The 26,165-nt window shown below is 33.0% G+C and overlaps 1 protein-coding gene across 5 annotated transcripts in view; it reads left to right on the forward strand.

Annotated features, from left to right (window-relative positions):
* TSC22D2 (TSC22 domain family member 2) overlaps window positions 1-26,165 on the forward strand; it is a gene marked incomplete at its 5' end in the record, with an annotated part of 49,593 nt that overhangs the window by 3,151 nt on the left and 20,277 nt on the right. Inside the window, 2 exons of one of the 5 annotated variants that reach the window (XR_014298574.1) lie at window positions 11,315-11,386; window positions 23,642-23,800. The exons of 1 other annotated variant lie outside the window; for it this stretch is intronic. Coding sequence is in view for 2 of the 4 variants with exons in the window: in XM_082682374.1 (XP_082538500.1) it covers window positions 11,315-11,386; window positions 21,788-21,806 (91 nt within the window). Of the gene's footprint in view, window positions 1-11,314; window positions 11,387-21,787; window positions 21,822-23,641; window positions 23,801-26,165 lie in introns of those variants that run through there. 3 more of the 5 variants (XM_082682374.1, XR_014298575.1, XM_082682372.1) reach the window with 3 other exon arrangements.

Consider the following 26,165-nt stretch of genomic DNA (forward strand, 5'->3'; position numbering starts at 1 on the left):
AAATATTTGATAGGAATGCTTGACCAAACATTTTAGTTTAGAATGCAACTTAAGGAAAGTTCTTTTTTTTTTTTTTTTTTAACTTTGAGTCCCTTAGCGTTTTTAAGTATAAAAATTAGTTTGTGTTTAGTAAGGTTGATTTATCAGTTCTTGAAAAGGCATAGTTTTAGATTGCTAATGTGAAGGTGTAATGAGGGAATTGGTCTTGTCACATTCATTTAAAAGCACAACTGGGTAAGGACACAACATTTGTTCATTCAGAAAAGTGGATTTAAACTTAATTCTCTTGATTTACAGGTGGCAACTAGTAGATTATGCCCCATAGGACTGTCCTTTTCTTAGGTAACAGTTACACTTGAACACTTTGTCAGTTTGAGTTTGGAGACTAAGACATAAAATTAGAAGTTTCCCATTCTGGAAAACCGGAGGTCTTCTAGTAGGGAAAGATCCATGTAAGTAAGGAATCTCCTCCAGTGTATCTGCAAAGGCTGGAGAGAGAATGGTGAAATGTCAAGTCTGGCTTTGAAGATCCTATCATCCTCCAGCCTTTTAAATATAAGAACATAGAAGGTCAGGAGGCTTCCCGGTGACTTTACGATTCTTTTTTCTTTTTTTCTTTTCTTTTTTTTTTTTTTTTTTAAGTAAAAAGTATATTGGAAAGATGTTATCTTCCATCAGTTTTTTTTTTTTTTAACTACAGAATGGGAAGTATGAAATGAGACTCTGACAGTAGTAAAAGCGACAGTTCTTAGAGTAATTTTATAGTAAAAGTGTTAATAGTTGTCACCAATTGGCTCCCTCTTTACTTAAGGGATGCTTTTTTTAATGGTTTAAGTGAAAATTGGTGTATTGCCATACCAATTCTACAACAGTTGAAGTTTGGTTATAGTTCAGTGAGGATTTTAAGTGATTTTCAGGAAATACCACAGGAAAATTTGACATATTGCACATTTTTAAAAACTGACTTGTTACAAGCTTTAGAATTACATTTAAAAATTACAGAGGTTTCAGGTACTTTACAGTTAGGCATTTATTTGTTGGGTTTTATTTTGAGCAAGGTTGATTTCAGATATGTTTAAAGATTATGGATTTCTAGAGTAATTGGTATAGAGAACAATGAGATCTGTTAAAACTTTTTCTTCTGTTTCTTCTTAGTTCCTTCACATTCTTAACTTTTCAGTTTCAACTAGCCTTGTATTTTTGTTACATACTTCTGTGGTTTGAAAAATACTCATGAAATCATATTTTTTGCTTTTTGTAATTCAAAGTTCATCTTTTTTTGTAGGTGACTTGCTTGTTGGGAGTCTTTTTTCCATTTGAGAACTCTTAGAGAATACCACGTGTCCATAAGTGAGCTCAGCTAGCTAGTCATTGAGAAATTTTATATGGATGGGACTACCAAGTAAAAAAACTTGATTCCACAAGCCATTCAGAAAAATCCCTCTTTACATCTGCTCCCATATTTCACTTTTCACACATAGGGACACACCTAAAATGCAGATTGAGTTTATTTGTTCACCCCTTTTCTAGCTGCCAGAAACCAGTTTTTTCTGATGGGTTCGTAAATAACCATTTGCTTGCCTCTGTTCCTGAAGTACATTGCCTCCATATCTCAAGAAATGAGTGGTTTCCCAAACCACACCCCCCTTGTAAAACACATGCCCATCTATGAATGAAAATTGTATTTTTCTCTCCTTTTCATGCCTCTCAGTTTAAAGCATATGCAGTTCACATAAAATTCCCCAGAATTTTAATATGATGATGTGGCATGAAGCAGAGAGCTATGTTGACAAATGGAAACTCTGGAATGTGTTCTTTAGGTATGACCTCAAAGATGCAATTATTCATCCTCTTTATTAAAAATGTTAATAATTTTAAGATTTTATTTCGGAAGGTGAATGAGCTACAGCTGCTACTGTATCTGTTCTTATCAATTGGCAATAGTTAATCCAGTGCAGGGGTTTTGATGTGTATGCAGTCATATCTTAAATATGGTATTTCCCTCCCCCACCCAGTCTTTTAAAATCTGCATTGTTTACCAATGTTGCATTTCTAATTTTTGTTATAATCATTGACTGGTTTTTAATTTAACATGCTAGTTTTCAAGATGTAATCTTACACATTTGACTATTTTGTCACTAGACCAACACACCTGGTGAAGGAATAAATCCATTAAGTAGAAATAGTTTTTTGTTTTGTTTTGTTTTTAATGGAAAGTCTTTGTGGAAGAGGGCATTTTAAATTGTATGCTTGAAATTAAATAACACAGTTTTTCTAGGCATATGTTTAAATTACTGAGATAACTATATTTGAGGAAACCATACCAACAAAAATCATAATTTTAATACGGTGATTTGGGGTTGCCTTCTTAAATTAAAATCTACATACAATTTTAGTTGCAGCCATTTAGATGCAAACATTGGAGTGAGAGGTTTTGAGTAATTATGACTTTAACTTTGTGAATAGCTTGACAAATTTCAGATCCGAAAATTTTGTAAACAGTTTGCTTTTTTTATGTAAAGTTAATATGTTAGTAAACATAGTCTCGTTCTTTGAGAAAAGGAAGGAAAATGGAAGATTAACAAAAATGATTGAGGTTCTTTAGTCTGATATATTGAAAACTCTATCTCGTGGTGTTTTTGGCTCCATTGCCTTTTACAAAGCTTCATTTTGAGACTTACTCCTTTTTTAAAAAGAGGACTTATATATTAATACATTTTAATAATGTGCCTTTAGAAGGGCTGACGATTATATATAGAAAGCAAGGAAATGTTTTCAAGTTCAGTTAACACTGCCTATTGACGTTATATTACTAATTGCCGTAAAGTTAAATATTCTAGCCTTTCTCGTTGGAAAGACTTATAGTCAGTTGTTGATTCTCTCAGACTGATTTTGTGTAAACAGAATATAATAATGGTTGAAAATATAGTGCACAAAAAGCCACTTTTACGGTGAAAGTTACAAAATTTGTTTAAACTACCAACACACTTAACAGACTCCTTTTTGATAAATGGGGAGAGGTGCAAAATATTACTGGCACTTTTGAAAGGGAACACAGTACAGATCGTTTTCCACAGATAGCTGACCAGTGTGAACTCTTGTAGGCCACATTCCAGGAACTGTTATGAATGGCTGCAATTGTGAACTGTCAGCTACAACCAAAAAATTGTTGGAAACCTGATTGTAAGGATCCCTTAGTGGCAGATGTCTTTATATCTTATTAATGGTTTTATTTGTATAGTTTGCTAATGTCTACTGTTGATGTATTATAAATTGTTAAATTTTAAGTGGTGTATCCTGGTATGTGCTATAAATACACAGATTTTTTGTATGGCTATATATGTATCTCAGATATACATACATACTTGTGCAGGTTTTTGAACTTGATAGTTAAGTGAGATTATGTAAATGTATATAAAGAGACAACTGTCACTCTTACCTTTATTGTAAAATCTATAGGTACTTATGAGAGCGCTAAAAGTCTCACTGCATTTAGTCTTTACAAATGAAAGCTCCTTAGTTGAATCTTTATGTGTTATGAGCTTATGTTTCTTTATTGATACTGAATAATGGAGGTAATTTTGCCCATCCAGCTTTACAGTTGATGTTTAAATCAAACACTACATATTATCTTAGGTACTCTTACCAAGGATTTTGTAATCAAAGTGTGAAATCCTGTGTATGAGTGACCTTATTATTTAGTATAAAAACTGATAATTGATGGATTCATCAGAGTGCCATGCTGATTACCAAAATATACTTTAGTCATAACCATGGCTCTAAGTAAAGGAAATTACCATAGATTTTCAAGAAGATTAATGTTTCAAAAGTGTATCAGTAGGCAGTATGGTACTTTTTTTTAAATTAACAATGACCTATATATTGTTCAAAATCATGTATGAACTAAATTCTATAGGCTGAACATTGGATAACCTTTAGTAAACACAAGGGCTTCTAGAGTGGGTAGGTGTAGGTAAGACACACTCTGGTTAGTAACAGTTTCTTCCTTGTAGGGGAAGTAGGGTATCTTGAACTAAATTGCTTTTTTGAGATGTCATTTTTTTATAGTACTGATACTGTGGTATATGTATTTTCTGTTTCCTGAGAATAAGGGTAATAGTAATCTGTTCTTGGAGAATTCTAATAGCACTAATTTGGAAATAGTAAAACGTGACACTGGATTTCTGGATCTGGTACTTGCTAACAGTCCTTTTGTGCAGTAGAAGAGATTAGAAGTAGTCATGCACATTAGTGTTCTAGTATCAAAGAGCACCCCCAACAATCAGATGGTAAAGAAACCAAAATTAGTCTCTTTACTGAGGAATGGTTGATAGGGGAGTATAAAAAGATCTTGACTTTTCTTTCCTAAAACAGCAGAAGTTGGGCAGTGTGGGGAGAGGTAGAGAGTGGTGGCAGATAACCAAGACAGAAAAGCAGAGAGTGAAATGACATGGCATACAGTCTCAGAAGGAATAGGAATACTTAATACTAGTGAAGAAAAGGCATCTAATTCCTTTTTTAAATAATTGTTTTAGACCAGTATGTATTTACTTTTTGAACAGATACTGTTTATTTCTTAATTGCATTACTCTTGAACTATTTAAGTATGAGTAAGAGGAGAGGGTTTATAAAAATGGATTTGCCTGGTTAAATGTGGCCCAAATGATGATGTTTCCTGAGTAATTTCTTATTAATGGGAAGAGCAGATTTTTAGGAAAAAACCTTAATAGTTGACAGTATTTAAGGGGTATGTGCACCAAAATTCCTGAATTGGAATAAATCCTTTAAATTAGTTCTTTATACTAAACCAAGTGGACTTGTGATTTGAAGCTGTTTTTTTAATATAGTATAATCAAATTATGGTATCTACAAAGAATGTGCATACCTGAATTATTGGTATAATTTGGGTTTTTCCCACAGCAATTCTTGAACATACCAAATTACTCAATATTTGTCACATTCTTAATCTGGCATGGTTTAGGGCAAAAACTCCTCCATAAAGATTTAAGAACAGTAACCAATTCATATCCTTCCTATATATCATTATGTGACTTTCTTAATATATTTTAACATATGCATTTCAAATTTGGCTGGTAACAGTAAGGATACATTATCTGCTTTTATTTCTAAAAAGTATGTTCCTAATGTGTTTTTAAGTTAGGTGAATTAAATTTCATCCATGCTTCTCTGGATTGCTCACCTCTCAAATTTAAAGCCCAAAATTAGATTTCAGTGTTTAGTTTTATTTCTTCATACACAACTAACATTGTTTAAAAGAATGAACTCTCATTAAGTTACACATTTATAAGTGATGGTTATGTGAAAATTCTGCAGATCATTGAGCAATAATTTTAATAATGTTCATAAGCTTTCACTAAAATTTGATGAAAGAATACTAAATATAGAAGAGAAACTGTAATTAATGGGTCATTTATTGTAAATAATGCTGGTGTGTGTGAAATGTTGGCAGTTCCTCTTCATTATTAAACAAGAAAATTGTTTAAACTTTGAATGAAGGATACCTAAAGCAAAGTTTAAAACCAACTAATTTCTAAGGGAGAGTTAGAATTAAGTTTTACTAAGTAGTTATGTAAGTTAATCCGAAACCCATTTTTGCTACGTATTTGGTCTACCTAACCTTTGAAAACAAAACAAAAACAAAAAAGGAGATGGAGGCTCTCAGTCAAATAAAATCAGTAGTGTGCTTAATTATGTATTAACATATAGTATGAATGACCATTACAGACAGTGGAGTTAGACAAGCCTGGGCTGAAATCCCAACTGTGCTGCATACCTGAGGCATTTGACCTTCAGGCGGTTATTTAGTTCTTTAAGCGCCTTGTTTCCCCGTATGAAAAATGGGGATAATGCCTGTGTTGAACAGTTGGAGAGTATTAAATGAAGTATGCAGGTAGTTTATATACAGTCCATATATAGTATGTATGGCAAACATACATTACAGAAATGTTAGTATTTCATTGTCCACAAACTGTTTTCCCAGATCCCACCTTAACATGCTATAAATCATACCAAGAGTCTTCAGTTTTTATCTGAAAGTGTAATTACTTGGTGTATGGATATAATAACAGAAAGGGAGACAGTGTTTCAGGCCAAAACAGTGTTTCAGAGAAGTCATGATGTTGTAAAACATATAGCAGTTGGGTTCTAATCCTGGCTTTTCTACCACTTACTTTCTTTAGTTAAGTCTTTTAACTTATCTCAGTATTCGTCATTCGTAAAGTTAGAATTTGAGACTTGGTCAGATTTTAAGATTCCCTGTGTATGACTTGATACATTTAAACGTGTTTCATAAGGTAGCTGCCAACTTAAACCTTTCTGCCACCAGACTATCATGTGACAAAAAAACAAAACAAAAACAAAGCTTGCAGATACTCATCAAGTAGGTTGAATACCCAAGAAAACCTTTAAAGTGACAGTATGTCAGTCATTCAACTTTTTTTATGTTCTCTGAATAGTAAGTACTGGGATACAGAAAAAAAGACTATCCTGCCCTCCGAGAACTCAGATTATATGAAGATAATTATCAAATATATGCTTTCATATATATCATAGGCTGTGATGGAGTAAAATATAAGGTACTGTTGGAACAATTTAGGACATAGTTAGACATGATATGGGGAGGAAATAGACTGGTTTCTGTTTAAAATTAATTTATTATCTGCATAGGTAATATGTTTATATAGTTCTAAATATATAGGAATATAAACCGGAAGTCTCTCTGCACTTCTGTCCTCCAGCCACCCAGTTTCTGTCCTTAGCATCAACCTTTTATCACTTGTGCATTCTTCTGAAGCTAACTGTTGGACTGAATCTTAAAAGGCTGACTTAGGCTAGGTCACTGTTAAGAGAAAGGGATGAATTTCTGAGTAGAAGAGGATGGCAGTTTGTGTAACACTGTGGAAGAAAGAGATGTCAGTTTTGGGAAATGATGTGATTAATTTTGACAGCAACCAGAGTGAATGGCTGAAATGTCATGGTGAGAAATTGTGATTTTTTTAATCAGAAGGTTATGGTTGCTGTTAAAGGTGTTTCTTGAAGCTTTTATTGTTAAAGTAGTATGTATCTTAGGACCATTTCAGTACGCTTTTCAGTGATTATTGTATTTTTAATTTAAATCGTACGAAAAAGTTGTGTAATAAGGAGATCCTATGAGAGCTCTGAGTCCCAGAAGTCAGGATTCTTATCCAATGAAATATACTAAATAGTTTGGTATACCCAGCTCTAAGTTTAAGTTCTGTTTGCCTGAATATTACCTTAATAATGATGAAATAATTGAGTATATGTTAAGGTACTCTACTAAAAGTTGATTTTTATATAGCATGATTTGAAAAGTGTAGTCCTATGTTAAACACAAACCAAGCTTAATTTTGTGAGGTCTTCTGTATGCATAATCTCGTTGAGTTTTTCAGCAACTGTAAGGAAATGTTCCTCCCTTTTTTATGGGTTAAGGAAACTGAGGCCTTGTTTGAATCACATAGTTACTAAGTAACAGCATATATTCAGACATAGGCCTTCTGATACCAAACCCATTGCTCTTGGATATTTCCAGAGTTTTATTTTATTAATTTGCTTACTATAAGATAGGGGGAAGGAAAGCTACTGTGGCTACTGATCTGTTGTGTTGTAACCCTTTACCTAAAGGATGTTTTTAATCATTTTAAATCCTTAGATAATAATATTGGAGATGGCCTGTTGTGCTTCCCTGGTTTCTATTAAGAGATCGCTGAAGTTGAGTTTTGACATAAGGGAAGAAAGTATTTGCTGAGTTCAGGGCTCATGTACCTCATCCTTTAACATTCAGCAATTTTCATAGCTTAGTTTTGAGGTGTGGAATGTTTTTCCTCTGTGTTAGAGTTAGCCTACAAAGATAGTATCTTAGCAAAGCAGGTCGATGTATGTCATATTTGAGTCACTCTGTGATGTACTACTTTCATGTACTTAGAAATTAATAGGATAGGTTATTTAGTATATAAAGTCAGGAGGAAAAGGATATATTTTGTTTATTGATTTTGAAAAATGTCCACAAATGGGAAAACAGCACTTTCATTTTGGTGGCTGAAATTCAGAATAAACCACGCCTCAGTCTCCCTAAGAAGCGCTTTGTTGGCTTTATATTTAGATTAATAGTTAACACTGACATCAAATATGTTACTAGGAAACTGGTTTCAAATTTTATTTCTTGGGCAGAAGAGAATTTGTGACCAAAGTTGCATAAAATTCAGTATTTCTTTATGACCTTGGTTGCAATGATCTCTATTAACTGTTTTCCTTGGGCTATCAATTTCCTCAATTTTATGCCATCTCAAAACATGATCAAGCCCCTTAGTATTTACAAATGGCTCTTTTGAAGTTCTTGATCAGTTAGTTTTTACAGATTTAATATATGCCTGTTAAGCAATATTTTGAGACTAATTGTTGCTATTTGCTAAAAATCCCTCAAGTTTATGGAAGACATCCCTGCTGAAGTATTAGAGAAATGAAAAGTGTCATATTTTCTAAGCCTGTCTAAATGTTTATCCTTGGAATCTAGACTCTTTAAATTTTTCTAGAGTACATAGATTGTATTACTCCATATGGTTTCTTCATTTTAAATGTATGTAGAAAGTGATTTACTGCCAGCTTTTGCAACCTAAGTGTATTTGTTCTGACATGTTGAAGACTTTAGGTACATTTATGGTATTTTATTTCATAGGTTCCTTTTTTGCCCCAAGATACACAACTAACTGCAGATCCATTCTTTTTTCACTTCTACATTTGACTTATGAGAAACATTTCATTTTTAGAGTCTGGCTGTAAAAATGCTGGAATCTCATCATAGCTTAAGTCATATGATTTCATTTAAAACCAATTTATTTGGCATATGAATTTGATTCAAATTAAGTATATACATATGTATTATTCCAAAATCGGGGGATCTGAAGTTTTTTTTAAAGAATGTCATCCTTATAAATATAAGTACTTTTTAATGAATTTTAAATTCCAGACTTGCAGAATAACCTCCAGGTTTACCTTTTGTTGTTGTCTCATATTTACTCCTTTCCTCTTTGAGTCATTGTTTTAAATCCAGACAGACTTGTGTGAATAGCAAACCTGTCACCATATAGGACGGTCCTGGGTAAGCCTGGTTTTAAAAAAAAAAAAATGCCAATCAAGTCTTCGGTTGGTTCAGTTGACTTTCATTTAAATTGGTAGACTGATTCCAAGTACAGTGAAAAAAGCCCCTGCCAAATGTATCTTGAGAGGATATAAGCTGTTAAATAAATAGTGGTTAGCAGCCTCTTAATCCTTGATATTAGCAGATCTAATCAATATGCTTGATTACTTTGGACCCAGCCTCTAGAGAAAAATAGAGAAAGGGTTAAAAGCATAGAAAGGAGTTAAAGTAGGTAGAGCAGACAAAGAGAAGTATATATACTGCCAATATATACTGCCAATTAATCAAATAGTTGCTTTTGTGATACTCTGACATCATCTGTCTGCCTTTCCTAATTTTGGATCATCTAAGAGGTACCCTAGTGGTTAAAACAAAAAATACCTTTTAAAAAATGTATTTTTAAAAAATTCAGTAGGTATTAAGACTGAGTCTTAATCTGAATTTTGAAATCATGGAATTCTGTTGAGTATTTGTTTGCTTATTGATCATTGATATTTAATTGCTATTCCAGTAGAATTTGGAAATAATTTTTTTGTGGTACTAGTAATACTGTAGAGACTCTCTTAAGGTGCTTATGAGGGTCTCAGGATTGCCATGTTGTATTTGAACTTCATTTTGATGATAAAATAATAGCTATTATTTATTGGCCATTGGCTATATATACAAAGAGCTTTATATTCAGTCTAAGTTCCTTAACCACCCTACAAGGCTAAATCGTATCACCATTTAACTGATAAAGAGACAGACCTAGAGAGGTTAAAATTAAACTCCACTATATGTTTAGCATAGTGATTTAAGAGTGTAAATTCTTGGACCAGATTGTTACCTACTAGCTCTGTGATATCAAGTTACTTCTGTCTGACCCGTTTCCTTATTGGTGGGATAGGAATAATAATAATACCTCGCCTCTTAGGGTTGTTGTAGAATTGTGTTAATAAATGTAAAACACTCAGAATTGGGTCTGGTATATAATAAGTACTTAATGTTCTTAGCTTGCTGTTATTCTGCTACAGCATGGGTCAAGGATTTTAGAGGTAATGTGACAAGTTTTTGCTAGCTCCCTAATATACATGTTGGGGTTGGGGAAACTATGGGAAAATCTGAGGTAGAGGGGGAGCTATTAGCAGATTTGTCATAAGTTTAAATAGTCCCCTAAGAAACCACTCCAGAGATGTGAGGTGAATCATGTAGGCTGGGAGCTCGCCAGGATGAGCCCATCAAGCCCATCAGTTAAGATTCTATGGTTATAGATAGCCCTAGGGAACTTATCTCCAGGGAATGGTAGAAATGGATGGTGATTAAGGTGTGGGAGCTCTTACCTCTTAAAGGCCCACTACACTAATGTAAGAAATTTGAAAGCTGCCATGTAATTGCTGCACCATGTTTTACCCTAATCCAGAGAAACCACACATAAATAAATGGATTATAAAGGTAGAAATCGTGTCCAGTCCAGCCCAGAAAAGGACTCAGTTGTTCATTATCAAACTCTATCAAATAGATCCTGTTAAGAATTTTTATGTTATGGGGGTGATTGGGCAGCTCAGTTGTTTGGCATCTGCCTTCGGCTCAGGTCATGGTCCCATGGAGCCCTGCACATAGGGCTGTCTGCTCAGCGGGAGGCCTGCTTCTCCCTCTCCTACTCCCTGTGCTTGTGTTCTCTCTCGCTGTGTCTCTCTCTGTCAACTAAATAAATAAAATCTTTTTAAAAAAAATTTATATTATGAAGGTGTAGCTTAATTTATTTTACATGAATCCTGTACCTGGGAACAGCTTTGCTAAACTGCTAAATGTTGAGAAATTTATAAAGGCATCTCATATAGAGTAGTGTTGATTAGGCTGTGAATTGGTCACATTCATATGTGTTTAAACATATGCGCACACACATAATTGGATGCTCTTTTATCCGTATTACCCCTTTTAGAACTGTGATCCTGAATTGTTGTCAGGGTCTGCTGGATTTCATCCAGTTTTTTAATTTCTTTCAAAATGTTTTAAGCAAGCTTATGTTGTATTTTTTTCTTTTTTATTAAAGTCGTTACACTTTATTACAAATCTAAAATCTTCCATCTTTTTTTTGAAAAGTAGTGATTTCACTGTACTTTCTCAACCTCATTTCCATTTGATTCTTGGATCTCACAGGAATCCTTCAACTGCTTTCTACCAAGCGTTCCATTTGAACACGTTTCAGGAATCAAAGAACCTCTGGGATAGGTATGAATACTTAACATATGGAATGCATACATGCAAAAGTGTATGCATGAATTGCTTTGCTCTGTACTGGTTTCTCATCATTAAACCTAAACTTTATGTGTCATTTGGGGGGGGGGGGGAATCACATGGTATCTAGCATGGGACAAAGCAGCAAAATAAACCAAAAGAGCAATCTATATTTTAAATAGAATATAAATACACTTTATTTTTCACTTCACTTTTAAGTATATTTACTTTCTGGAAGGACTTACGTATTCTATTAAATCTTATTATATGGAATATCCACTTACTCTTGTATATTTTAATATAAAAATATATTCTATAAAATTAACTACAGTTAGTTTACTTTTGTCCTATTTTATATGATTTCTCTGTGAATGCCTTAGTAACTCAAAACGAAATGTCACTTCATATTAAGAAATTGGAAAAGGGATAAGACCAAGGTATCAAAGTAGAAAGTTATTGTTTAATCCTGCTGAGAAACTTTCAACATCAAGCTTGTTTGTTAGAATCCCTAGACCTGCCTGCATTACTGTTTTAAACTCCTAAAACAGTTTTTCTCATAGAAATGTTATATAAATTTTGTTTGTAATTTTTAAAATAATAGAATGAAGTCTTAAGCATTCATTTATAGCAAAAGATAATTTGGTTTATCTTTCTGCTTAACACATTTTAAGTAATATATGCTGTGTTCAGTTATTTTGCTGAATATTTATTAGTGCTCCATCATTCTGTGTTTAATTACTAGAACAAACACAAATGCTGTTTTAAAAATTCACACAGAGCTTTGTTAGATTCTTTTAACTCTGCCTGGCAACGCATTTGTGTCCTCTGGCATAGTTTGGATACTACTCATGGACTTAACTCCATCTCTTTCATTAGAAAAGAGTATTGCTAAGTGCATGTACATGTCATGTTAAGACATGGTTTACATTGCCTACAAATGGTAACAGTCTTTTAATTCTTAGGCTTGATTTGTTTGTGTGTCACTCTAAAGAGATTTTCTAACAAAGTATCTTTTCAGTGATATGTTCCTTAACCGAAAATGTTTTAAAATAGTTACTTGTAGAGCAAGAAGTTCTACAATTTATAGTACAGTGTTTATAATTTCAATTTTGAAATTGTACAGCTGTATCAATGTAAATTAAGACATAAATGTAAATTGTGGCATGAAGCAAACATGAATGCTTGTTCAAACGGCTTATCTGATGTAGCCAGGGTGAGTACTTTGTGTTATACTTTATTCTTTTCCATTAGAAAAAGGAAAAACAGCATTCTATTTAGAGATGTAATAAGAATAGTGATAGTCATATGGTAACTTATTTCAAATAGCTAAATTTTATAAGCTACTGTGCTATCAATATGAATAAGAGCTGTTATTTTCATCAGAACAATGTAGAAACGTGTGAGCTTTATTTTTTATAATTTTGACTTAATATTGAAAGTTTTCTTTTGTTTCCTTATAAAACAACCATAGAAGTTGCCTACTCATCATTTGTTTGCAGCTAAATACTTCTTACCTGTTTTCTTTTTTAGATACAGAAATATTTAAAGTATCAAAATGAGGCAAGTTGCTTTATCTGTAGTTACTCATGGGTTGAAAGTATTTTCTGTTCTTTTCTTTGAAGCCTGTCATCCAGAGCCAAAGAAGTTAATAGTGTGTTAGTAGTATGTTAATGCCAAACTATAATCAGAATTTATATTCTAGATCAGCCGTTCTTCACTATAAGTTGGCCCTTTGGTACCAAAGTGACAGGTCCAACCCAGTACTAGTGGCTTCCTTTTAACTTTGCAACTAGCTTATGAAATTTTTAATTGAGGGGCCTGGCTAGCTCAGTTGGAGCATGTGGGTTTTGATCTTGGGGTCATGAGTTTAAGCCCAATGTTGGGTGTAGTGATCACTTAAATAAAATAAAACGTGAAAAAAATTGTTTCAGTTTATAAGAGCAGTGGGCTAGCTTTATTAGTTCTAACTATATGACCTCCGTTGGCAAATACCTAGACTTTTTAAGAAGTCTGTTAGCAAATAAAGTATTATGGGAGTATACATTCTTTTTCATTGCAGATGGAGTTGAAGATTTATGTGTGTTAAACTTTAAAAAATAGTAAATATAACTTCTCCTGACCATTTTTGTGTTAGATTTCACCAAATTGCCTTGTTCATATTTTTAGTTATAAATTATAGATTTTTAAAACAATTTTACTAATTTGGCAAATAAGTATTTTGCAGGGATGATTCTGTTAAACAGAACCATTCAGGAATTTATGGGACTGTAAATCCCTTACATTATCTACTTAGCTTGAGGTATAAAATTGCTTATTAGTATTGACAGATACCATATTTCAGATTCTTGTTTATGAAATATTGAAACTCATTTTCACTAGAAACCGCTTTAAAATTTAAGCCCTGTGCCAGTTTTCATTAAACCTGACCTTAATAGCTGAAGATCTTGGTTTTGCCTTACTTGAAAGTCTGGAATCTTTTTTTTTTCCCTACGTTTCTTTTAGCAGAGTATCTTAATCAAAATACAAGTAATTAATATACCTTTCCTCACACTGACTCAGAGTTCCCTAATGGCCCCTTTGTTTCCTTCTTTATTTAAATTCGAATTACCAAATTGAGAAGCTTTTCACCCATTTGCCTCTGCCTGTATTTAGAAATTTTCTTGGGCGCCTGGGTGGCTCAGTGGGTTAAACCGCTGCCTTCGGCTCAGGTCATGATCTCAGGGTCCTGGGATTGAGTCCCGCATCAGGCTTTCTGTTCAGAAGGGAGCCTGCGTCCCTCTCTCTCTCTCTCTCTGCCTGCCTCTCCATCTGCTTGTGATTTCTCTCTGTCAAATAAATAAATAAAAATCTTAAAAAAAAAAAAAAAAAGAAAGAAATTTTCTTGCCACTGATAGCCCATGCCTTATTCAGTTATTGTACTAAACTTTAAGCTACTGTCAAGCCTTCCTTTCCTTTTTACATAGGTGCTATCATTGTTCTGTCTCCCCCCCCCCTTTTGTCATTTGCAGAGTACTCAAGGAATCAAGCTAAAACCATCACCAAATATAAGGACAATTGATACTGACAGCTTAAAAATAATACAGACCTTTCCTAGGAAGTGCAGAATGTTTGCATTGACTGTTTATTAAAATGAATAATGCAGTTTCTGTAATTAGCTTTCTGGAGATTATCTTATTGTAGTGATAGTGATACTTAGTGATACTTTAGCTTGTTGGCATTTCAGAATAATAACTTTATTTAAATTTTGACTTTATACTTTTCTTCTTTAAAGAACAGTTCTGAACTTAATTATTGGCATTGCTTTGTTACATTGACAAAATTAGTTTAGAAACTTATTTTACTAATCACTGGGGAACAGGCTTTTGTTGGAAGTCCTTTGTCTGCAAAAAAGCTGAGGGTAAGAATTTATAACAAACACATTTACCCTCTTGTGTATATCAGGTCAGTAAGGTAAAGGAGCACTAGGAAGGAAGAAAGTTTTGCCAGGTAGACCAAAGGAAGAAATCGGATAACTTTTCAGGATTTAAACTTCATTGATAAACACATGCAGTATTTCTGCTTTAATGAAGAAAATGCACAAGCGCAGTTAACAAATGAGAGTAACAGTTGCTAGGTGCACTATCCCCATGAGTTGGCTTGTCCTTTCTTGGGATAGCACCAATATTTAAAGAGAAATGAATTAGGAAAGCAGCAGTGCACATGGGTGTTAACTTAAAATGAATGTCCAAATTTATGGTCTTTTTACTAGATACCTGATTTCAGTTAAATTGTCTTGTTTAGTCTTTTATTATAGTGATTATTCACTTACGTCTGTTTGCATCTAGTTTAAAAATTACTCGATTTAAAAAGTTCTTGTTTAAATCACGTATTTTGTGTTAGAAAACAGGTATTCAGTATTTGCTATCATCGTTCCTTTGAGATTTCATTTTTGAAGTTAGGAGTAGGTCAGAAATAAGCTGCTTATATGAGATAATTTGTTTTGTTTTATTCATTCTCCAAGAAGCTTGGGTACATCATTAACACCCACCAGTACTTGCTAACCCAGATGGTAAAACTCAGGTTTCAGAGCTTGGCTAATCTAGTTTTTGAATGCTCAGTAATAAGACATTTTAAAAATCTTTTTATTGAAGTATAATTTGTATCAGAAAGGTACACCATTCATAACTTGTACAGCTTAAACTGAATGCACCTGTGTAACCAGGACCCAGACCAAGACACAAAATATTGTAAGCTCCTTATTTTGTGTCTCTCTTCTTTCACCTAACATTTGATATTCATCTGTATGGCTCTGCACAGTTGTAGATCTGAACTAAAGTTGATTTGCCAATGCAGGGGTTAAGGGCACTAACACCCTCCTCCCCCTGTGCAGTTGAAAATCCAAGTATGACTTTTGACTCTCCAAAAACTTAACTGCCTATATAGCCTACTGTTGACGGGAAGTTTTAGTGATAAACAGTCAATTAACACATATTTTGTATGTTGTATGTATTATATATTGTTTTCTTACAAATTAAGAGAAAAAATTTATTAAAATCATAAGAGAAAAATACATTTAAGTCCTTAAAAAATTCATGTAACTCACATACTATGTTGTACACATGAAACTAAATATATCAACTGTGTGTCAATAAACACAGATAATAAAGATCCTTATTTATCTGTACCTATGCAGTTCAAACCCATGTTGTTAAAGGGTTAACAGTACGTAATTATGAAGAATCACCATAGTGAGTTACTTGTTGAAGACTGTTACTAGTTAAATATTCTCTCCTTATTAGGAGATAATCTCTACTTATTAGATGAGCCTATGAACCCAAACTATTTTGTAAGCCCCCCAAATATATTCTCTAATAATTTGTACTTAGTACTTACTTGATTTATTATGTGATTACATTTTGACCTATTTCAGTTATGGATAACCAATAGAGGATAATCAAAGACATGAAATTAGAGGACAAAGTTTTAGTGACCTGACACCTTTTAGGAATGGATCTCAGATTTATTTTTAAAAAAACTTAAGGATAAATGTTCAGACATTAAAACAGGAAGTGTTAGCTATTATTGGATGATCGCATTTATAAATTAAACAATCTGAAGCATGTGAAGAAATTGAGAAATTGATAGAACTTCTATGTAAATCCAGGAAAGTTGAGATTTCTCATTTTAGAACGTAGAGTAAAAAATACCTAGATGTTGCCTGCTTTTTACAGTATTGATTAGCAAGTTACAGATCCATCACAAAAACTAATATAATTTTAGGCAATCTTTTTATAACTAGAAAAAATAGGAAGAGATGATTACAGACCTACTGTACTTCATTTCTATAGGATAGTTATTCAAAATACAAAGGAAACTTGAAGCTACTTTCTTTATACTTTACCTGGATAGCCAGGGGGTTGTTTCAAGAGAGGCTTGAGCTTACTTTCTGCAAGTGGATGCATCTCTGCAAGATAGTCTTGCCATCACTCTAAATTAACATTAATACAATTAATAACTGTCTTCCTGGCTATGTCAACAATGTTGACCTTGAATGAGATTTAAAACCACTTTTAAAAATTTCTATTCTGTAGAGTTTTATTCCCCCCACTTAGTTCTAAATGGGAAAGAAGAGTTAAGGAAAGCATTGGAATTGAGTTACTTCTGCTTTGTCATTGTTGGCCATGATTATCAGAAAACATGAAAGAGGGGTGCCTAAGTCTCTGCACAGGTCTTTATCTCAGGGTTGTGAGTTAACACTGGCCTACTTAAAACCTCCAAGAGCTGTGTATTTGCTTAAGGAATGGAAGACTAGCAAACCCTTAGGAAAGAATGCCATGTCAGAGGCAATTAAGTGGTGATCACAGTAGAGAAACCAATGAACTGGGTCTTGATATGGGAAAAGATAGGTAAGAACATCATCACATGACTGAAAGTGATAACTGTCATTTAAAATTCAAACATTTTATGTCTCTCAAAGTACAGCTGGAGGTATTGGTCAAAGCTTCATTAGGAAGTGACCTTTTGAGTTGGAACCTGAAAGGTGGGTAGAATTTGGTCACACAGAGTGAAAGACCTGAGGGAAAGGGAGAATTCCAGCTTGGGGAATACAGTGAGCTACTGTGAAAGTAAAGAGCATTTGAGATAAGGACAGTTAAATTTGGTGCACAAATCATTTGAAGACAGCAGAGAATAGATACTGGATTGAACAGAAACCAAAGGTAATAGAAAGATAATGAAGGCCTGAATGAGGCAATGGAGAGGAGGGAAGAATAGTTAACAGAAGGTAGGAATTAGACGATGTTACAACTCAAGAGATACGATAGGGAAGCCGTCAAATTTGACTGCAAAGTCTCAAATCTAATTGAGGGAATGGTGGTACCATTAGAAAGTATTAGTGAAAGAATTGGTTTGGAAAAGTGAAAATAATAATGAGATTCTGGTTTTAACTACTTTTGGTTGAGTGAGCTGGTAGAAAGTCAAGGTGGAAACTCAGTTAACAACTGGAGCTGCAGACACACAGCTTGTTAGAGAAGCTAAGGCTAGAAGATATTGAAGACCATTTATTTATTTGTTTCGTTATTATTATTTTAGAGTTTGAGCTTTAAGAAAGGCGGAGGTTGTCAAGAGTGAGCAGAGTAGGGTAAGAGGGTCAAGCCAGGCCACTGGGAAACACTGCCTACTTTTAGAGAACAGGAGAAGTTCTGAAGAGCACAAGTGATCTTATGAGACTGGACGATTCTGAGACTATTATTTACTAGCCAAAAATAAGGGAAAATGTTTGATTCTCTATTTTGAAAAAATTTCAGTTTTACAGAAAAATTCCAAGAGTAAAAAGAAGCTCCAGCAATCTTACCGAGATTGAACATTAACATTTTGTCTTACTTGCTTTGTTATCCTAACATATTATCTAGGAACCATTTAAGAATAAGATTCAGATATCCTGTCCATTTATGTAACAGCAGTTTAATTAGCAAATTCAGGTTTGATATACTGTTACCTAATATGTAATATAGAGTTTATATTCAGGTTTTACAGTTATCCCACTGTCTTTCATGACCATTTTTTACCTGATCCAAGAGCCAATACAAGATCACAGATTACATTTAATTATCAAACACCTGTCTTTTTTCCTTCTGTCTTATATAAATAAATACTTTTTTTACATTAGTCTTCTGTAGGACTGTTTAAAGTTTGAATTAGAGTAGCCTAAAAGAAGTCCATATTATAAGAAGTGGGAAGGAGAGACAGGTAAGATGCCTAAAATTCAGCTGAAACAGCTACTCGAAAAATGTTATAAGAGGATGTCTTTTGTTTCTCAGATTTTGGGGGTGGGGGGGTGATGGCAAGAGAAGGAGACCATGTAGACATTAATGTGGGTGTATCTCTTAGAACAGAAATTGAAGTATATTCATGTACCAGTTATTGTCTATATCATGATTTATATGTATACACACACACATATCTATTAAGTTGGGATTCTAATTATCTGGAATTGGAAAAAATAGTGTAATTTGAAGACATTTTAGTCAACTCTTGGGTTTATAGATAATGTATTTGCTATCCTTTATATTCTGTTGTGTCTTCCTAATTTTATTCTGATAGTTGTCTAAGGTTAATTGTCTACTGCCAGATTTTTAACCACAGATCTACATCTCATTGCTTGATGTGGTGTTTCAGTGGATCCTAAGCATTTCTTCTCTCCTTTTAGCTTTGCTATGACTAGCTGAAATGGGACACCTGCCATGCTGACATTATTTTCATCATATAACCAGACGTCAGAATTGGTGATGGGAAATTATTGACAGCTCATCCATTATTAGATGCTTCTACTCATGTGTTTACCACTTTCTTTAGTTAGTGAATTTTCTTAACATAAGTCATCACAGCCTACTCTGAAAAATCATAGTAATTATTTTCAGGGTAAAATTTGAGAAGCAGTTGAAATAGATGAAAATAGTTGGTACAGTTGTGGTGGGTGGTGTTAATTTATTTTTACTTTTCACCAGAATAATTTTAAGTAAACCAAAGCTTTGACTAGAACAGAAATTTGTATGTGTGAATTAGTGTGTAAACTAATTTGCTAAACCCAATTTATTTATTTTTTTTTTTTGCAGAATCTGTAAAAAAGCTTTTTAATAAAAAAAAAAAACTTACTGAACTTGTTCAGATGAAAAGGACATTTAAATATGTGGCCTGAAGTTGTTGAATCAGAACAAACCTAACATCTATTTTGTTTTATTTTCCCTCCAGTCTTCAACAATGAAAAAATTTAAAACTCATACTTCTTCCAGTGTACTTAAACCTACAGATAGTTTTGCAACCTTTTGGGAAGAAAAATATTAAGTGGAATTTTTTATATTTTTGTTTCATTAATTTGGGTTCGTACATAGTTAGATGAGAGAAATGACTGTATTCTATTTGGCATTCTCTTTGTGTGTACATGTGCGAACTTGTACTAATATTCTAAATCACCAAATCAAGATATATATTAGATTTTTGTGATGATCATATAAAGTATTCAAATGCATTAGTTTACCCAAAATTAGCTTCTGTGTTTAGGTTTCAGCTGACTACTCTAATTAAAACGTTTTTCATATTTGACAGAAGTAAATTTAAATAGATGGTAGTAATTTAGGACATGTATTCAATGATATTTATCTTTAAGAAATAGCATTTTTATGCAAAATTTGTTTCCTGGTTGGTTTCAGAGTTTAAAGATCTTGGTTATAAATACCAAAAGGTTTGGAAGGTGCTCATTTTTTTTTCCAGTTTTTAATTGTGGTATTTAGCTCAGAAATAGTGGTATATATAACTTGTGTCTTGGAAGCCAGAAATGGATCTTACTGCATATCTACCTGGTGGTATATCAAGATAAAGAACATATTATTTCCCTACATCTACACACTATTTGAAGGGTAACAAGAAGGGGAAGGAGTTGTTTAGTGTGACTAATCCCCACTCCTTCTGTTCAGAGTGACTGTTAACTATTCATCTTCAAAAAATTTATTTGCAGCATCTACTTCTGTTTTAGATATTGCTAACTTAGTTCAGAATATAGTGCTAAACGTATGTCTGGAATGGTCATACATGCTTTGTTTCAAGAAATGCGATAATAACTCTTAAAAGCATAATATGTCATGCTATCTTAAATTTTAAGAGTAGCTGTATTTCCTAATGATAGCTGTTGTTAGTAAAAGCTCGGTCAGATATCCCACTTTCTATTAACAAAGCCTGTTATTCCTTATCACATATGTATTTGAATAATATATAACTGGCTTCCATCTACTGTTTTTTCCATTTTTATCTTCTGTCCCAACCCCCAATTTCTATTTCTTTTGATCCTCTATAGGCTATTTCTACTCCTTTTGAAAGAATGGGGAATATAAACATTTGTTAATGAACATGCTCTATTAAAATATCAAAATATCAATAACCTATCTTGTTAGGGATATTTTCTGAAGCTGTATGAATTTTTTTAAGCCATGTATTTTGCATTTTCTTCCACTAAGAGGTACATTTGATATGATGCATAGCTTGCTAAACACATTTTCTTAACATTTCTCATACTTAGTTTTTAACATAGCTAATCATCTTAAATTATATCTTGGCTGATCCACAGATAAAAGGGTTTTTTCTAATTGTGTATGTCTTTTTATATGTGAATTTCTTAGGACACATTGTCTTTGCAGTGTTCTTATCTTTGGACTAATTTTTTTTCACAAGCTTATCTTTGATATTCCTAGCCTCATTTCCCCAATACTTAATCTATGGAAGGACTATATGTAATTTATTGGAAGCATAAAGGGTGGCCCCATTTCCCCTTTGTCTCCGTTTAAAAAATAAGCACTTCCAACATTTAGGGAAGCAAGCATTTATTTATTGTGTCTGAGATTTCTCAAAACAATACAGTGAACTTTTTGAAGAAGGTGGTGTACACTTGAAAGTGAAATTTTGTGTCAAAGCTAAGGACATTTACTCAAATAGCAAGTTCCATTAGGAACTCTTATATGTTTGTTTGATTTCCCATATCAGTTTTCTGGTGACTTGGAAATTGCAGGTCATCCACCTTCTAGCCCTGTGCTCTCTTTGTTCTATCAATATAAATTTGCCATGATATTAGCTAAATTATAATAAACTTAAACCTAGTTTTTGCTGGACTCTACTATATGACTTAGTAGCTCACTCTCAGTTAAGTGGGACTTTTTCCTCCTCACAAATTAAAAAAGAAAAAATGAAGTGATAAATACGGGAAATGTTTGGGATTTGTTTTTGACAGCAGTCTTAACCAGAGATTGGAGATTATGATTGATATATCAGAATAAGTTTCTAAATATTAATTTTGGGGAGGATTCTAATTTTAAATTCATTTTTTAAGAATATCTAAATCCTAACTATGTTCATCTACAAACATTTCAGTTACCCAGTTTTATTTTGAATTTTTAATAAGGATTTCCTGCATGTTGGAATTTGGTCATTGAAACCCTTCAAAGGTAACCTCTGGTAGCAGCTAATTTTGAAAATGCATGGTGAAGAAAAATCTGATAATGGAAGTTTTGTATTTTTGTATTTTTAAATGTAAACAGCTCTTAAGTCCTTAATTTGCCCTGTATTTGTATAATGCACACACCCTTTCAAAATTTTCTCTGCAAATGTCATAGGAAAATAACTAAATTGGCTTTATATGATTGGTTTTAATTCTATATTCCAGAGGCTTTCCAGGCATTTGTCATAACAGTGCTTATTGTTGACAGGCCCTTTAACAGAGGGTCAGGTGTCTGCCCCTCAAATGGCCAGTCCATCAAAGCCTTCACAGACAAGCCAAATTACTAGCATTACAAATACATATATTTCAGGAAGGATATGCTTTGCTACATATGGCCAGGTATTGTATCTTCTCATGGGACTTGTCCCATGAAAGAGTAAATGATCCAAAGAACTTTTTAAAATTATGGTAGTATTTTGGTTGATAGGAGACAAGAGTTGCATAAAAGCTTGCTAAAAAATGGTTTGGTAATATGTTGATGTGAAATGACCACAACTTTAAACTACTACCTATCCTCATTAGTATGGGTTTTTGCCTTCACCAGGTGATTACATCATAGGGCTGTGCTTTGACAAAAGATAGTAAAGTATGATTTTATTGAAGTCAAATGTGTTGTGAGATTACATTTGGAAAGATTATATTTGTAAATTGGAAAAAATCCTGATCTTCAGATTGTGTGGGAGACTTTCAAAGACATTGTATAATAGAAAAATTCCATTAAAAGTTAAAATCTGTAACAGCACAACTCCAACCCCCTATATTTGGGTTACATATTTCTGGAGATTGCTGCAGAGTTTCCTTACAGTGCTGTCTTTGAGTTTTCTATGGCTTTGCATATTTTGATCTTCCTCAGTGATGGCTTCCTTTCCCCCCTCTCCATTGCCCCCTTATGTCATTTTATTTAGGGAGTTAATTTAGGCAAAAATATGCCCATAAATTTGTGGGTTGCCTTTTCTGCAGATTACTGACAACTAAAAATAGAAATGAGTATTCATACTGCACAGAAAGTGTTGGTAATATTACCCTTCAGCAAATAAAATAGATGCCTAATTGAAAGCTTTCTTGTAAAAAATTTAACAAATATAAGATTAATCTTAAGTAATTTTTACCATTATTAAATATTCCTACCCCTAATTTTGTTCTTTGGTCATATACAGATGAGCTATAGGACCTCTTCTGAAAAGGATACACTGTTACATCTGTTATATAAAACGCATAATAAAATTCTGTTCTTTCCACCATGTTGACTAATTTTAAAATTGGTGGGTATAGAGACACACTAGGATTTAGTTATAAAAATTGAATGCGTCTTGAGCATTTAAATGATTGGTATGGATTATTACTGATCCATTCACCTGTGTTAGAAGTCTAGACATTCATATGGATATGAACCAGATAATAGACACAAGTGACATTCTGTAGGACCTCAAAACTGTCTGTAGCAAGTTAATGGTGTTAAGTCGTAATTTCTGGATCATGATCTTAAACCTTTAATTGGTTCCATTTCTTCTTGACTCTTCACTAACAAGTATTCCTGATGGCCTGAAAGTCCATGTTGAAATTTATAGTTTGAAGTATCCAGATTAAATATAAAATTATTTTACATTTAAAAAATACTTAAGTACAAAATATCAGTTGTGTAATCATGGTAAAAAATAAAACTTTGCTATAAAATATTTTTAAAGGCTATTTGATTAAAACACTTATTTACTTAAACTCTTTGCTAGAATTTTTTTTAGAATTCAGCATCGGAGGAGGAATGTGACATAATAATGATCGAAAGCCGAAAGTTTAAAAGTTGTGATGCCCTCACATGGTTGGAGGGTTATTCTAGCTTCTAAGGACTGAATGTTGTCCACAAGAGTGTCTCATCAGGTCATAAATTGGTAAGACTTAATGGATTAGATTTTATGTATTATACCTGATGTTATTGTATTGAGATGACTATTTATGAACAAAATGAGCACATTGTATAACTAAGAGTATAGTATTAAATATAAGTTCAAACTTGGAATTTTAAATACTTGGGAGTATGTAATCCTTTCAAAATTTCATGAGGTTGAGGGCTGTATCTTTGCAGTGGTGTTTAATAATCAGTTTAAAAAATAAAGTGACATCCTGTGTTATGTAAACATTACTTAAATACTGCTATGGCATCTGCTGTAGATGCTTACAGTGTAGTTAAGGGCCCCAAATACTTTCTAGGTATTATCGCAGGAGATATTTGAGAACTAATATATTAATCTTTTATTTTTAAAAAGAAAGACCTTACATCCATTTTCTTCATAAAATATAGTTTAAATTACTTTGCTTTGGGGATTTTTTCTTCTAAATGTCTGTAAAAATAAAGCCAGGAAAGCTTTCTCAGTTCTTATCTTGAGAACCAATATCAAATGAAAATAATATACTAGAAGTCAATAAATATACTTTTTGTATGCCCTGAAAATGAAAGATTTCCTTTCAGCATCGTATTCTGCTTGGAAAACAAAAATTTTAAAACTTGTTTTATATAGCTTTTTATTTTGCTTTGCGTTACACAGCTGTGTTCTGTAGGGGACTCTTAGAATAATACAGTTTAGACTAAGATGAAGTCCTAGTCTTCAGTCTGAAATCATCATATTTTGCAGTTGAAGAACAACTTGGGTTAAGTTGTATGTCCAAAGCCATATAGTTGTAAAATTAATATTTTCATTAAAGTATGGTGCACGTATTCTATAAGTGTATCACAAATTATTTGAAATTCTTGAATAGGCTACCATATCTATTTCTAACTTTATCTTTAACCCTCCGGGTTTAGTCAGCCTCTCCCTTACACACATACATCTATCTTTTGAGTGATATTCTAAATTGTTTCTGATATGGTATTCCATGACTTTAATCATATTCTGTAAACTTAAGTTTTGTAAAACAGTAATTGCAGTCATTAGTAGCTTGGGAGGAAATGCAGCAAACTAATAATAGTTGTCTTGGATCCTATAAACTTTTTATTTTTTCATTTACTACGTAACTCCATAACTTTGGTAATTAGGAAAATAATTTCTAGTTTCTTTAGTGTAGGATATTCATCTTCAATTGTCAGTGGATGGGTGGTCCTCAGGAGATCATGAACCCTGTGAAATACTGTATGGAATTCAGTGTATGATCAGTTTTTGGTGAAAGGTTCAGAGCATTTGTCAGATTTTTTAAAGCATTTGAATAACATTGCTAATGAATGTATCTATGAGAGACAGCCTTGTTATATATGCAACTTACATGATGTAGGAAAGAAATTTTCAATAATGAGTACACTGATTCTGTAACTCTTGAATTTTATCCAAGGCTAGTTTAATATAAGTGAGAGACTGATGAAACAAATCAGAGCTTACCCACTTTGATTTTAGGAATTTCATACTGTCAATCTCTGCTCAAATGTTCATTGAATTTCTCCACAGAATAGTTTTTATTTTTGCTACCTAGTGCTTACTCTGTGTCACACGCTATGCTGCCTATTTGGGGCATGTTGTTTAACTTCCCAACAGCTGTATTATATAGATACCAGTACCCTCAGTTTACAGAGAAGAAATTGAAAGCTTAGAGAGATTAGATAACTTGCTCAGGTCACATAGCCATTTAGTGGTGGAGCTAGGATTCAAATCTGGCTTTCTAACTGGAACCATGGCTCTCAGTTGTATTCTGGTATGCCAAGAGTAGCTCTGGGGAACTTAAAGGATAAGGGAAATTTTTATATTGAGTGAAGATGTGAATACATAAATTAGATTTCCTTTGAACTTAAGTTGCATTGGGGGTCATCCTTTATTATAAAACCATCTTTTAAAGCACCTGTCAAAAAAATACATTTGGTAAGTTGCTTATAATTAAGTATATATTGCATTAGAAATACCTTCTATTCAGATTTAATGCTTGTGATTATAAGCAAATATATATGTGTTAGAAAAGTTTTAGTACTTACTAGAATAGTATTGTGCCAAGTGTAACAATTAAGGAGCTCACCCTTTAATATTTAGGATTTATTAATAGCAGACATTTGGGGGAAGCAGTTTAAAAATCTGCTTTGAGCTGCAGATATTTCTTGGAGTAGGTGAATGAATCACATGTAAAACCTCCTACTAAGTGCTATGTCAGTTTCCCATTTGCCCTTAATTGTGAATAATTCTATAAAGATACCTTTTCTATGTTTACTTTTAAAATATGTATGCAACAAAATTTATATTTTAGATACATGGATTTTTTAATTGAGCACCTACTTTGTGT

The sequence above is a fragment of the Mustela nivalis genome (assembly GCF_964662115.1).
Source record: "Mustela nivalis genome assembly, chromosome: 1".
NCBI classification, from domain to species: domain Eukaryota; kingdom Metazoa; phylum Chordata; class Mammalia; order Carnivora; family Mustelidae; genus Mustela; species Mustela nivalis.